This window comes from Lobosporangium transversale (assembly GCF_002105155.1).
Source record: "Lobosporangium transversale strain NRRL 3116 chromosome Unknown BCR41scaffold_5, whole genome shotgun sequence".
In the NCBI taxonomy this organism is placed as follows: Eukaryota; Fungi; Mortierellomycota; class Mortierellomycetes; order Mortierellales; family Mortierellaceae; genus Lobosporangium; species Lobosporangium transversale.
In genome coordinates, this window is record NW_019028983.1 from 261,089 (window position 1) to 273,967 (window position 12,879).

The window sequence follows — 12,879 nt, forward strand, 5'->3', positions numbered from 1 at the left end:
CAAAAAAAAAAAAAAAAAAAAAAAAAATAAGGGATGGTGTGCCCACGGCAACTGTTTTGAGCCTCTGATTCTTGCGGAAAATTGTGAATCGAGAAGTACCTGTAGATCTTCACTGCTTTGGCTGCTTCTTGCATCTGGGGCTGCAGTTTCTGCCAGAAATCGTTGTTGGAGCACGCTCCTTTAATCCAATCTTCCTCCTCCGTCTCATCCTCCGATTCTTCCTCAGTCTCTGAATCGTTCTTTATATTATCTCAGTCCTGAATATGCTGAGGCTTGATTATCCCCTCCCGAGTTCGATACTGCTGAACTACAGCAGCTAAGCAGCGACGATCTCCATCTGCAAATTCTGAAGTGATATATATGGCGCCCGTGCTTTGATAGTTCTGCGCTTTACCTTCTTTTTGGCGAGTATCTGTGAAAAGTGGGGCAATATGTGTATTTACTGCGCAGTCCAGATGCTCTAGCTACAGTGAGTCTGAAGATGGTGACATTTCCGTTTACAGAGACGCGCCATAATGAACCAAAGTCTGCATATCATGATATAGTAAGGTTAAGGAGCCCTGATATGGAGGGGCAATCAATACTTGCTTGATGCAAGTAATACAATATTTACTTCTTACTTCACCCATCTCCGTTGAGATATTCTATAAATACGCTTCTCGATATCTGGGGGTTAATCAGTGAAACTGAACCAAAGCCTCTGTCAACAAACTCATCTCGGCTCCGGTCAAAGACGCTAATATAACCTTACGGAGGGCAATTAGAAGACTGTCATGAATTCTTTCATAGTGAGCAATAGTGCAAAACAAGCACATTCTGTTAGTTGTGCTACTTACCAATATGTAATGACTATTGATTTGGAGACAAGCATGGACACTATTGTCATGAGCCTTCTTACCCTGGCTTCCAAAAACTGAAGCTATCTATTCATCTATGGACAAGCGAACCCATCGGTAGGAGACTAGGGTACCATGTTTTTTGACGATCACCAAGGCGAAGCAGAAGGAAGCCTGCTTCTGAGCACGTGCAACAAGTGGCTTTTTTTTGACTCCAACAACTCGATTCGATTCGATTAAACTCAGAACCTACTTTTTTTATGCACTGCCAGTTTTTTGTCTTTCCTGACTTTGACTATTCCCTACGAGGGTTGTTGGAACTCAAAACATCCTTCTTCCTCCTCATCCCTGTCCTCCATCTAATCTGTTTACTTCTAGTATTACATTACAGCTACTCCATGGCAGACTTGAAGCGAGAGTACATGCATGAGGACCACGGTGAAGGTCCGCATGACCATCATGGCGAATATGATGTTCCCTCCAAGAAGGCTCGTAAGGACAGCCCCGATATTGACGAACAACAAGGTGCACACAGCATTGACCAAGCCAGAGCACAGGCTAATGCTTTAGTTCTGGGCATCAATGCTCCCTCTATGACTTCCTCCTCTTTGACTCAGCATGCTTCCTTTTCATCATCGTCACAACTTCAGTTACTACAACAACAACAGCAGCAGCAGCAACTGCTTTTACAACAACAACAACTACAACAGCAACAATTTCAGTATCAACAGCAGCAGCAGCCTTTGTTGCACCAGCAGCAGCTTCACTATCATCATCATCATCATCATCATCATCATCATCATCATCAACAGCAACAACAGGCGCAGTTTCATCAATTGCAATCGTCTGAGCTTCAGTTCCAGCAGCAGAATCAGCACCAGTTCCAACATCAATCACATGCTGCTGCAACAGCAGCTGCATGGACTCATAAACCCAATTATCAGCTCAAGTTTTCACTAGTAGGCCATCGAAAGGCTGTATCGAGTGTCAAGTTTTCCCCAGATGGTCGATGGCTCGCAAGCTCGTGTAAGTTGTATACATCAAAAATATATGTCATTTCCATGCTCTGCGCTCTGTGCTTTGTGTTTGCTTCATTTAAACGTTTGAGCAATGTTATCAATGGTCGTAAATATTGAACCGATCCTGCGTCACCTTCACCACCTACACTTCCAAAGAGCCCATCATACTTCAATTATCCTATCATGTCTCGAGCCTGATTGAAGAAAATGTTATTTTCTCTCCTTCTCAATTTTTTTTTTTTTTTTTTTTTTTTTTTTGGCGGTTATATTCATCTGATACTTAGCTTCAGACAAGACAATCAGGATTTGGAATGCCTATGACGGACGGCATCAATGCACGATGGAGGGACATCTACAAGGAATTTCAGATATCGCTTGGGCATCGGACTCACTCTCATTGTGCTCTGCTTCCGATGATAAAACTATTCGTATTTGGAGTTTAGAGACGGTACGAGGAATCAAACGATGGTTTTTGGGACTAAACAAGAGTATAGTTTGTTTAGTTTGCGCTGAATGTGCAAAATCACTGAGACTTCAATTATTTTTTCTTACCATCTCGTGTTGATACAGGCCCAGACCATCAAGGTTCTACGCGGACATACAAATTATGTGTTTTGTGTCAATTATAATCCCCAATCAAGCTTGATTGTATCAGGCTCATTTGATGAATCTGTTAGAATCTGGGATGTCAAAAAAGGTAATTTGTCGGACTTGTCCCAGAGATGATATAGAGTATATCATGTAGTCTCTATATCATACTGATTATCTGAATCTCAACCATCATTTCCCTTGAATTGTATAGGAAAATGTATAATGGTGCTTCAAGCACACTCCGACCCTGTTAATGCAGTACAATTCAACAGGGATGGAACGATGATTGTCTCATGTAGCCATGATGGCGTTGTGTAAGAACACGGAAACCAAGGATTTGGGACAATGGGACAATGGGACAATGTTTGATGCTTAAAATGACTTGCTCATAAGTCTCCTCTCGTCCATGGTCTATTATCTTTGTAGCCGAATTTGGGATACAGTAACAGGACAGTGCCTCAAAACACTTATCGACGAAGCTAGCCCTCCAATGTAAGCCTCAGTATCGGACATCAGCATAAAGAAAAGTTATAACAGACGAATTCTAATTCTGACCATCTTCTTTTTATGTCTATAATTAATCCCAGCTCCTTCGCTAAATTTTCACCAAATGGCAAGTTTATCATGACATCAACCCTAGATGACACAATACGTCTCTGGAACTATAACACTGGAAAGTGCCTGAAGACATATACTGGACATAAGAATGACTCCTACTGCATTTTTGGAAGTTTCTCGGTGACAGGAGGAAAATGGATTGTCAGCGGCAGCGAAGACCATTGCATTTATATCTGGAATCTGCAAACTCGAGAGATTGTGCAGAAATTGGAAGGGCACTCTGGTAAGTGGAGACGTGTGGATTTGGTCGCTATTACTTTATATGAATGATCATGGGTGCTGAGTCAAAATGAATATCGTGGCAAAGCCTTATTAACACAAACTAACAACCTTTGACTATAATTGTGTACATTCAGACGTTGTACTATGCGTGGCATGCCATCCAGAGCAGAATATTATCGCTTCAGGCGCTATTGACAATGACATGACGATAAAAATATGGGTAGATCTTTCGAATCCATGATCTATCACAGATCTCCTCTCGCCAGCATTCTGGTAAAGTATTCCCAAAAAAAAAAAAAAAAAAAAAAAAAAAAAGCTACAATAAAATCATCCACATCCGAGACGCCTGATCGTTTAAGATATGTTATAATAGAATCCCTTCATGTCTTTATCAGGGCAAAAACTAAAAAAAAAAGAATAGAAAAGAGGCTCATCCTCAATGATGGGTAGAGACTGATATAGATGAAATTCAAAAATAAATAAACTGCAGAGTGAATAAAAAAGGCTTAAAAAAAGGTGTCGCAAAATCTGTATGTCTAATGTAGCAGACTTTATGCCTTCACAGCCTGTACTTGGACATTAGGAGTAGTGGATACAACTTTAGGGAGCATTTCGTCGGAGAGCTTGATAGAAGGCGCCTGCAATGCTGGAGAGCAAGGTTCAAAGATTGCATGCGTTGCACTCAAGACATCCTGTGCGTTATCCCAATAAAGGACATTGGCCTTGACTAGATATGGACGTTTTCTGATTTCTTGCTCCAACAACAAACCTCTACGGGCCAAGACGATATCCGTGTTTTGAAGACGCGTTGAAGGACAAAAGTCATTGGTCGCATCACCCATATAGATCACTTGGTCCCAAGTTTGCGAATCGATCAATTTCTGAATCTCACGGCCTTTACAAAGATTTGGTTGACAAGGCAAAGGACAGTTATGAGGTTTTTTGTCCAGGCCATGGAATCGAACTACGTTCAATCGACCTTGTTCGTCAAAAGCTGCAGGATTAGTTATGACTTTTGTGAACAGATTATCAATGCTATGAGCCTTAAAAAAAAAAAAAAAAAGACGTGTATATAATTGAGTATTCCCCCTATCGGATTTAAAAGAGAAAAAAAAAAAATCCATTGCGCAGTATACCTTGAGGATAGTATCAATGTAGACCGTGTTGGCATCTGAGAGAATATACAGTTCTGATCCCTGAGATTTCATTAACTTCAAGGCCTCAATCATTTCTGGTGCCTATAGAAAAAAATAAAATAAAAAGAATTCAGGAACCTGTACAATAAAAGCACTTCTTATTAAATATTCAAACAACTCTTTCACGTACGAACGGGACCTGGCTCAGAGTTCGTTCAATATCTTCTTTAGTAACACCACATTTAAACAATTCACCCAAAAGACGCTGCCTATATTGGATAAAAGATTAAAAAAAAAAAAAAAAAAAAAAAAACGGATGTTTAAGAAAAGAAAAGAAAAGAAAGAAAAGGAAAAAGGAAAAAGCAAAGCAAAGCAAAATGAAGCTTTGCCATACTGGAGGTCAGTCCACTGAACCTTTCCAGCAGAAGCCAATTGTTCTTGATGGAGTTCAGTGTTGAGGTGCTTGAAAACAAATTCATCAGAGTCAGCGTCGATAAGAGTCCTAATCACAGGAAAAAAATAAAATAAAAGATAGGTAAGCATCAACGCCAAAGTGTTGTTCAAAAACTTTGCGGTATACTGCCATGATGGTCCCGGTATCAGGGACTTGCTATACCAGATATCTCCCTTTTCCTTTTTAGCTTTTTCCTCAAGCTTACCAGTCAAAGTCAAAAACAAAGAGACGCTTTGCGGGCGCTTCAGGCACAGTGGTAGCTGTTGTAGAAGGCATGCTAGGATGTTGAATCAATTGAACAAAATAAAATATACAACGAAGAATGAATAAAAGGTGATATTACGAAAGAAGGGATAGAAGTAAAGAGAAGAGAAGTAGTGTGAAGAGCAAAGTGAGAGAAGGAGAGAAGAACAATGAGAAGGGAAGAATGTTAACTCCCTTGAGGCATCCCCTTTATGAAAATGAACCCCAACCCAATGCGTTTTTTGTATCTGATAGTTCATCGCTACAGAATGTGCTAATATGTTCAACGCATACACACGCACACAGACATAAAAAAAGGCGACTTTATCAACAATTCTGCCGAAAGGAAAAAGGAGCATGTGTATGAAGGTGGTTCAGATATAATTCAATTATTATAATGACACATAATGGGCCAACAACAGCAAGAGAGACGACAGTGTGCATGGAAACAAGCAGTCTATTCGATTTGCGTCAGAACGTTCATGTACATGGACATTAAGCGTATGGACAGGGGATACATGCTTCAGCCGATCCCTTTGATTTTCATGTCTGTTTCTCTGAGTGCCAAACATGATGTCCTGGGCACTTTTACTATTGGTCACCAAAAAAATCAGACCAATAGCATTTGCCATTTTTTCCCACCTCCTGAAGCTTGTCCCCAACACACGTGGAGGAGGAGGGACCAAGGATAGAAACGTTGGATGACAGTAGTTTTAGTCTCGTTTATAAAATAATGCATTAGGGCGAAGCACATCACGGAGAACCATCACCAAAATTAAAACAAGAAAACAAACATGCCAGTGGACTATTTTTTTTTATTTTTTATTTTTTATTTAAATTGACGTCTAGATGAGGAAGAGATTGAAGGGAAAGAAAGGCACAAAAGAAAAAAAAAATACATGCAAAATTTTACATGCAACATAATGAGGGTTCCAATGAAACACCGCAAATAGGCAGACAGAAATAGAATAGGAATAAAGAATTTACGGAAAATCTTCTAGAAACTGCTTTCTTTTCTTGGTTTACAAATCCATACCAAGGACTAGAAACTTGGGATCCGCATTTGCCAAAATGGATGGATGCACCATCTCGAACCCAGCGTACATTAAGGTGCGCACGAGTTTGGCTGTTAACAAAAAGATATGAAGAATATTAGTCAGCCTGTGTTTATGTACGTGTCTTAATATACAAAGTATGACAAAATACAAGTGTCACCTAGACATACCAAGATTGGGGTTGTTCTTTTCTAGACAGAGATGGACCGATCGACAACCGAGCTGCTCTTCCGCAAGGTCAAGCGCGGCCACGACACTCTACAAAAGAGAAAGCGGAAATAGAATAAACATATTAGTATTCGTTCTTTAAAGCAGTATCTTGTCTATCAGGGTTCATTATCAGAAATCAAGATCAGGCTCTTACCTCTCGAATATCCATATCATCCCATCCATCACCCTTCAAGAACAAAGAACCCTCGGACACAAATCCAAGCCAAGTATTTTCTTTAGAATCATTCGATGTAATCGTCAATGTTGCCTCAATATTCACATCCTTCAGTTGCTCTTCCTCTTCCTTTTCTAGACATACAAGTGGGGGGTGGACGGCACCATCGTTGGTCGAGGAGCGGTATTGCTTCATCTCTCTTACAAATTTAGCAATCTGCTCCTCCGAGACACCGGCCCGGCGACTTGGCTCACAGGCCCTTCTGCCACTCAGGCCTGTGAGCTTTGTCGCGCAATCATTAATAGGGATGTCAGGGCCGCCACTGGCCTCTGCCTTCCACTGTTATTCGAAAAAACAAAACAAACACAAAATAAAAGTCAGCTTTGGAATTCGAAAATGTGGCACAAAAAAAAAAATAAAAAAAATAAAAAAAAATAAAAAAAAGGAAAAAAAAAAAAATAAAAGGAAGAAACAAAAAAAAAATTAAAAAAAAAAGGTACTTACAAGTTGAATAAACATAGCATTCAGATCCCTTGCTGGCCTCATTAACAAGGCAAACAGCCAAGACATTGGACTTCTGCACTGGACGAATGGAGTTCGTATAGTTGTCCAATGGATAGTTAAATATCGAATTATTATTATTACTATTAAACTGTTTGAGGCCCTCCATGTTGGTTTGCTGTCTTCGCTGAGCGGTGTGGAAAAAGTGGGAACTAGGAAGAGAAGATTTTGATTGGTGTAAGAAGTATAAAAATAATTGTTCACTTAAAGAATAAAGAACAAATATGAATTTGATAAGCTTTTTTGGTGTAGTTTGTGAAAGATTTCGATCGAAAAGATGAATGATGAGTGAAGGAAAGAAAAAAAAGACGACAACTTTATGTAGCAGGATATTCACGTGCTAGTGGTTACCACGTGATATTTATAATTTTACAAAAATGGAAATTGGTTTAGGCACCGTAAGGTTGCCGTATAGCGAATAAATAGTATATTCTCAAGGATACGATGTCGTAAATGACGCCTATTCATTTACCTAAATATGTATTTCCTTTTAATTTATTTATTTCCTATCATCCTATTTTCTACCATTTTTAAATAGTATTTAAGTAGCTTTTTCCTTCACTGCAAAAACGGCATCTCTCTTCTTATTATCGATGCCCTTTTGCAGGTGAGTTTATCTTCATTATTCTCATTATGAATTCTCAGAAAATTAGCAGTTATTAAAGATCTCTCTTCTTATTATCGATGCCCTTTTGCAGCATCCTCAAAATCATTCAAAGCATTACTTAGGATCACTATCATATCCCAAAACCACGAGGCTCTTGCCCAATTCTTCATTTTTCATCATTACCTACTAGTTTCCAGAGATCACTAGTAGATGCTCTACGACAAATGGTAGCAAAGGTTCTTTTAACCTCTAACGCGACCTAGTTACTACTCCATTATTATTCTTCTTGACACTTTTTGATTGTACATATTCATCCTTTTGTTGTGATCATATTACAAACTTTTTGCTTTTCCTCAACCAAATTCTTTACCTTCACCACACACTTTTATTTTTCGCGCATATTTTTAAAAAAAAAAAAAAAAAAAAAAAATTAGCTTTCTTTTTCCGTTTCATTTATCTCTTTCCTTATTTGTTACCTTTTTACTTGTTTACACACATTTTTATTTATTCATCCCCTTATTTGCCCTTTTTTTCAAACAAAGACCTTTTATTTATCAACAATGAAACCCCCATCCAATATCAACGTTCAAAGCACCGCAAGCTCCTCTACCACGACCACATCCTCCAATTCCTTTCTTGACACCGATGGTGATGTAAATATGGAAACTACAACCAATCAGCATTTTAATCTTGCAGGAATTGAACGATTCGATAGCAAGACGGATGTTTCATCCTGGTTACGCGCTATGGACGCTTTGTACAAAATTTCCAACGTCAATGATAACTTCTTTACAGTTCGTGTTGCTCTACATATGGAAAAGATCGCACGTGATTGGAGTCTTAGACACATTGACGATCTTGAGACTAAGAATATCCTCACTTGGAAAAAATTCGCTCATGATTTTAAGGAACAATTTGCCAAGGCGGATGATGAGTTCGAGCTACGTTACAAGTACGACAATTTATCCATGAAACCGAACTCAGATGTTATGGAATTCGTCCGTGAGTTCGAGGCAGCATACTATCCACTTCGTGATAAAATTCCCGAAGGAGAAAAAGTATGGAACTTCCGTCGAGTCGCAGATTTATGGCTCCAGCGCAAGCTTCAGAAAGAGAACGCCACGACCTGGAATGAAGTCCTAGATGTTTGTCGCACAGAATCTCATAACTGGCACGCAAAGAGACTCTTAGACAAGGCATCAAGATCCAATGACAAACCTCATACTCCTCCTCCACATCAAGCATCTTACAAAAATAATGACTTTGTCAGACATTCAACCTCACATACCACTTATCATCGAAATAACTCTCATCAAAACAATTCTCATCAAAATAATTCACAACAACACCAAGACCGTCATCAAGACCGTCATCAAGACCATGACCATGTTGCGGAATCTACTATGGACATAGATTCCCTCAGAACAAGACGTCCACCTTGTCCTACTTGTGGCAGGCACGGCCATTCTGAGGTACAATGCTACAAAAACGGTGGCAATGGTCCCCGGTCATGCTATATCTGTGGCAAGACAGATCACAAAGGGTACGCTTGCCCTACAAAGCCTGATAATAAGCCTGACAAATCTGCCCATGTTAATCAATTACAAGCTCATACCGTTGAGCCTATTACAATGACAGATAAATCAGCACCACTAGAAGATCACATCAAAATGTTGCCTGAACAGATCTTCATCAAAACGAACGTCGGCTCAACTGAGCTGATTGCCCTTATCGACGGCGGATGCAATTGCAACGCGATCTCTACAACAGCGCTTAACAGGATCCGCGCATATGATCCTTCGCTCATAAAAAAAGAAACAAAACTCAATCGGCCAACAATCGCCACTACAGCCAATCTTAGTAACGTAAAGTTGACAAGCTTAGTCACTCTCGTATTTACTATCGGCAACTTTACTCATGACGAGGAATTTTGCGTGGCTGATATCCTAAGTCAAGACATTTACCTTGGCCTGGTTTGGTTAAAGAAGTATAATCCAAATACTGATTATGTTCAAGGAACTTTGACTTGGACTGTGAATGGAGCATCATACAAGGCTTCTTCCAAAGACTCATCCCCAAAGGTTCTTTCTTCGGAACCTCAAATGGATTCGTTGTGTACTCATCGAACCATCCAGCGTGCTGTGTCAAATCAACAAGACCTGGGTTTGGTTTTTCTTCAAGATGAACAATCGACTCCGAAAATTTCTGCTCTTTCGTTAGCGGAAGTTATTAAAGACAACAATATTGATCCTACACTACAGAAGCTTTTATACGAATATGAAAATTCTGTCTTCACTCCATTGTCGACTCTACCACCACAGAGACCTCAAGATCATCACATTGATACAGTAGACGCACGCCCGATCTATAAGCGAGCCTACAAGATGTCCCCAAAAGAGTTGTTAGTTTTAAAGCAACAACTTGATGATTTACTTAAGAAAGGCTTTATCAGACCTTCCATTTCCCCGTGGGCATCCCCTGTTCTATTCGTGACCAAGAGCGATGGTTCCCTCCGGCTGTGTATTGATTATAGAGCTTTGAACTCAATCACAATCAAGAATAGGTACCCACTTCCCTTGATCGAAGAATTTTTCGATCGATTTACTGGTGCTACTGTTTTCTCCAAGCTAGACTTAGAAAGTGCTTTTAATCAAGTGCGTATTCACCCTGCAGACATTCCAAAAACTGCTTTCAATACAAGATATGGCCATTTCGAATACGTAGTCATGCCTTTTGGTCTCACAGGAGGACCTGCTACATGCCAGACTTTAACCAATGATGTCTTAAAGGAATTCTTGGACAAGTTCGTTGTTGTCTTTTTAGACGACATCCTTATTTTCTCTTCTTCTATGAAAGAGCATGTTCAACATCTCATGCTGGTTCTAGAAGCTTTGAAATCGGCTTCCCTTCACGCAAAGCCCAGCAAGTGTACCTTTGGTGTATCTGAAGTCAAATTCTTGGGTCATGTCATATCCTCTCGAGGTATTGAAGTCGATCCAGACAAGGTTGCAGTCCTTAAAGATTGGCCCACTCCATCCAATGTTCAAGAATTACGCTCATTCTTAGGCTTCACAAATTACTACAGGCGATTTATACGCAACTTCGCCAAGATTGCAAGCCCCTTGACTGATTTATTAAAGCAAGAAGGACAAAACAATGCCAAAAAGAGACCTTTACCACAATGGACTCCTAGCCATCAAGCAGCCATGGACAAGTTGATTCAATTGCTTACCTCAACACCAGTTCTTTACCCCGGAGACTTTTCTAAGCCATTTTTTGTGGAAACTGATGCCTCTGACATTGCTACAGGAGCAGTTCTTTCACAAATGATCGATAACCGTCTTCACCCGGTTGCCTTTGTGTCACACAAGCTCTCTAATTCTGAGAAAAATTTTCCAGTCCATGAAAAGGAACTATTGGCCATAGTCCGAGCATGTGGAGCATGGCGCTCTTACCTCTTAGGATCAGTAGTAACCGTCTTCACTGATCACGCTAGCCTACGCTTTTTATTTAATCAACCTCATCTGAGCGGTCGTATGGCCAGATGGATTGAATTTTTGGCGCCCTACAATCTTGATATTCAATATCGTCGAGGTGTCGATAACTCAGCCGCAGATGCTTTGTCTCGTTTATCTACACCAACAGTTGCCTCTCTTGCAACTACTTCATCTATAAAAGACTTTGCCGCTGATAATGTTGACTGGCCTTTATACATCTATGCCTATTTCAAGGATGGATCCTTACCTGAAGATGATGAATCTGCTAAACTAGTAAGAGATGAAGCAATTCATTTCCAAGTCGATCACGATACTTTGTGTCGTATAACAGAACACGGCCCAGTCCCATTTGTTCCTTTCGTCAATCGAGCTGATACTCTATATATGTATCATGCTGGCTTTGGTCATTGTTGCGATTAGCAGTCATTTACATGGGTTTTTACTATAGCTAAGATTTTTACCCTTTTTATTTAACGAAGATCCCTGGATCATAATAAACACATCTTTCTTTCGTTCTCGTTACTTATTATGATCCTGGCATATTTCACTTTTTTTAACGTAGAAAGACAAACCCCTTATTAAGCGGGGATGAGGACCTATTCATACTATTCATATCATCTCAACTATCATTTTCCTCATCATATTTACATATTTATCATACATCCCGCATAAGATAAGTATATTCATTTCAACAATCGCAAGATTTATTTCTTTCCTTTGCGATTTCTACCACTACGACGAACAGTAGGAGAAGGAATGGATTTCTTCAAAAGTTCTATATCAACTTCCAAACTCAGTATCCTCTCATCCTGCTCTTTAACCCGCTTGCAGAGGGCCCTGACAGTGTCCTCAAGGCGTTCCTGCGTCGTCTTGCTAATACGCTGACGACGCCTCGAAGGTTCAGCCTCTTCGTCATCGGTCTCGCTGCGGCTCCTTCGGCCGAGCACAGTCTCAGTGGCACTAGAGGAAACGGTATGAGTGGAGGAACCGATCTCCAAAGAAGGGGATCGAGAAAGATCCCTCAACCCCTTCTTTAGCATACGCTGATGCCGATTGTACTGCTCTAAGGCAGGATCAGCATAGGGATCCAAACTGAGTATGGGATCCTTCCTGAGCTTGAGAATCCTCTTACGTCCACGTTCCTCCTCACTTCCACTACTTTCCCCAATGCTGGTTAGCGAATAGTCGAGGGTGATATGGTTTTCACCCTTCTCCTGAACAGATTGACTTCTGCCCTTATCCTGAGCAGCGGAAGAGGTGATAAGGGTTTTAGGGGAAACAACGTTGGAAGACATGGTGAAAATTTAGTGTTAAGAACTTGTAAAAAGTGTATGTGAAGTGTTGGAAGTGTTAGAGTGTTAAGGTTAAAAAGTTTAAGAGTGAAATGAGGAATGGAGGAATGAAAAATGACAATCAATTTATAATCACAATCATCCATCCCTCACCATCCATGCTTCATTCTCATTCGCCATTGAGATTTTTCTCCATGAAAAGACGATGGCGTGATCCTCAGCTCTAATGGACCAATGAATTATTGAGATTTTGACATGCGTAAAAAAAAAAAAAAAAAAAAAAGAGAGAGAGCTTTACAAATATTTTGCCTGTGCTAGCTCCATTCAAACACTCCAAACACAAAACAAAGCTTATTTGCTCTC

General features: G+C 40.0%; 4 protein-coding genes across 4 annotated transcripts; 1 reads left to right on the top strand and 3 right to left on the bottom strand.

Moving 5' to 3' along the window:
* The first annotated feature begins 1,113 nt into the window (after positions 1–1,113).
* On the top strand, positions 1,114–3,572 carry BCR41DRAFT_347076 (WD40-repeat-containing domain protein). The gene is made up of 7 exons (XM_022023023.1): positions 1,114–1,862; positions 2,140–2,303; positions 2,426–2,552; positions 2,658–2,760; positions 2,873–2,938; positions 3,034–3,287; positions 3,421–3,572. Exons 1-7 carry the CDS (start codon positions 1,235–1,237, stop codon positions 3,525–3,527), a joined length of 1,449 nt encoding a protein of 482 aa, XP_021884676.1. The 5' UTR covers positions 1,114–1,234; the 3' UTR covers positions 3,528–3,572.
* A 91-nt stretch (positions 3,573–3,663) lies between these two features.
* Positions 3,664–5,296, bottom strand: BCR41DRAFT_347079 (putative phosphatase-domain-containing protein). The gene is made up of 5 exons (XM_022023024.1): positions 5,082–5,296; positions 4,817–4,924; positions 4,613–4,691; positions 4,423–4,524; positions 3,664–4,329 (listed from the first exon to the last, which is right to left on the bottom strand). The coding sequence occupies exons 1-5, from the start codon at positions 5,150–5,152 to the stop codon at positions 3,838–3,840; spliced, it is 852 nt and encodes a 283-aa protein (XP_021884677.1). The 5' UTR covers positions 5,153–5,296; the 3' UTR covers positions 3,664–3,837.
* Positions 5,297–6,005: 709 nt separating this feature from the next.
* Positions 6,006–7,404, bottom strand: BCR41DRAFT_347080 (acyl-CoA N-acyltransferase). Its single transcript, XM_022023025.1, has 4 exons — positions 7,064–7,404; positions 6,539–6,898; positions 6,345–6,432; positions 6,006–6,245 (listed from the first exon to the last, which is right to left on the bottom strand). Exons 1-4 carry the CDS (start codon positions 7,127–7,129, stop codon positions 6,142–6,144), a joined length of 618 nt encoding a protein of 205 aa, XP_021884678.1. The 5' UTR covers positions 7,130–7,404; the 3' UTR covers positions 6,006–6,141.
* Positions 7,405–11,666: 4,262 nt separating this feature from the next.
* Positions 11,667–12,771, bottom strand: BCR41DRAFT_347082 (hypothetical protein). The gene is given in 7 exon segments (XM_022023026.1): positions 11,667–11,742; positions 11,757–11,842; positions 11,873–11,934; positions 11,955–12,252; positions 12,508–12,519; positions 12,531–12,696; positions 12,713–12,771. The coding sequence occupies 4 exon segments, from the start codon at positions 12,517–12,519 to the stop codon at positions 11,834–11,836; spliced, it is 381 nt and encodes a 126-aa protein (XP_021884679.1). The 5' UTR covers positions 12,531–12,696; positions 12,713–12,771; the 3' UTR covers positions 11,667–11,742; positions 11,757–11,833.
* Between the last annotated feature and the right edge of the window lie 108 nt (positions 12,772–12,879).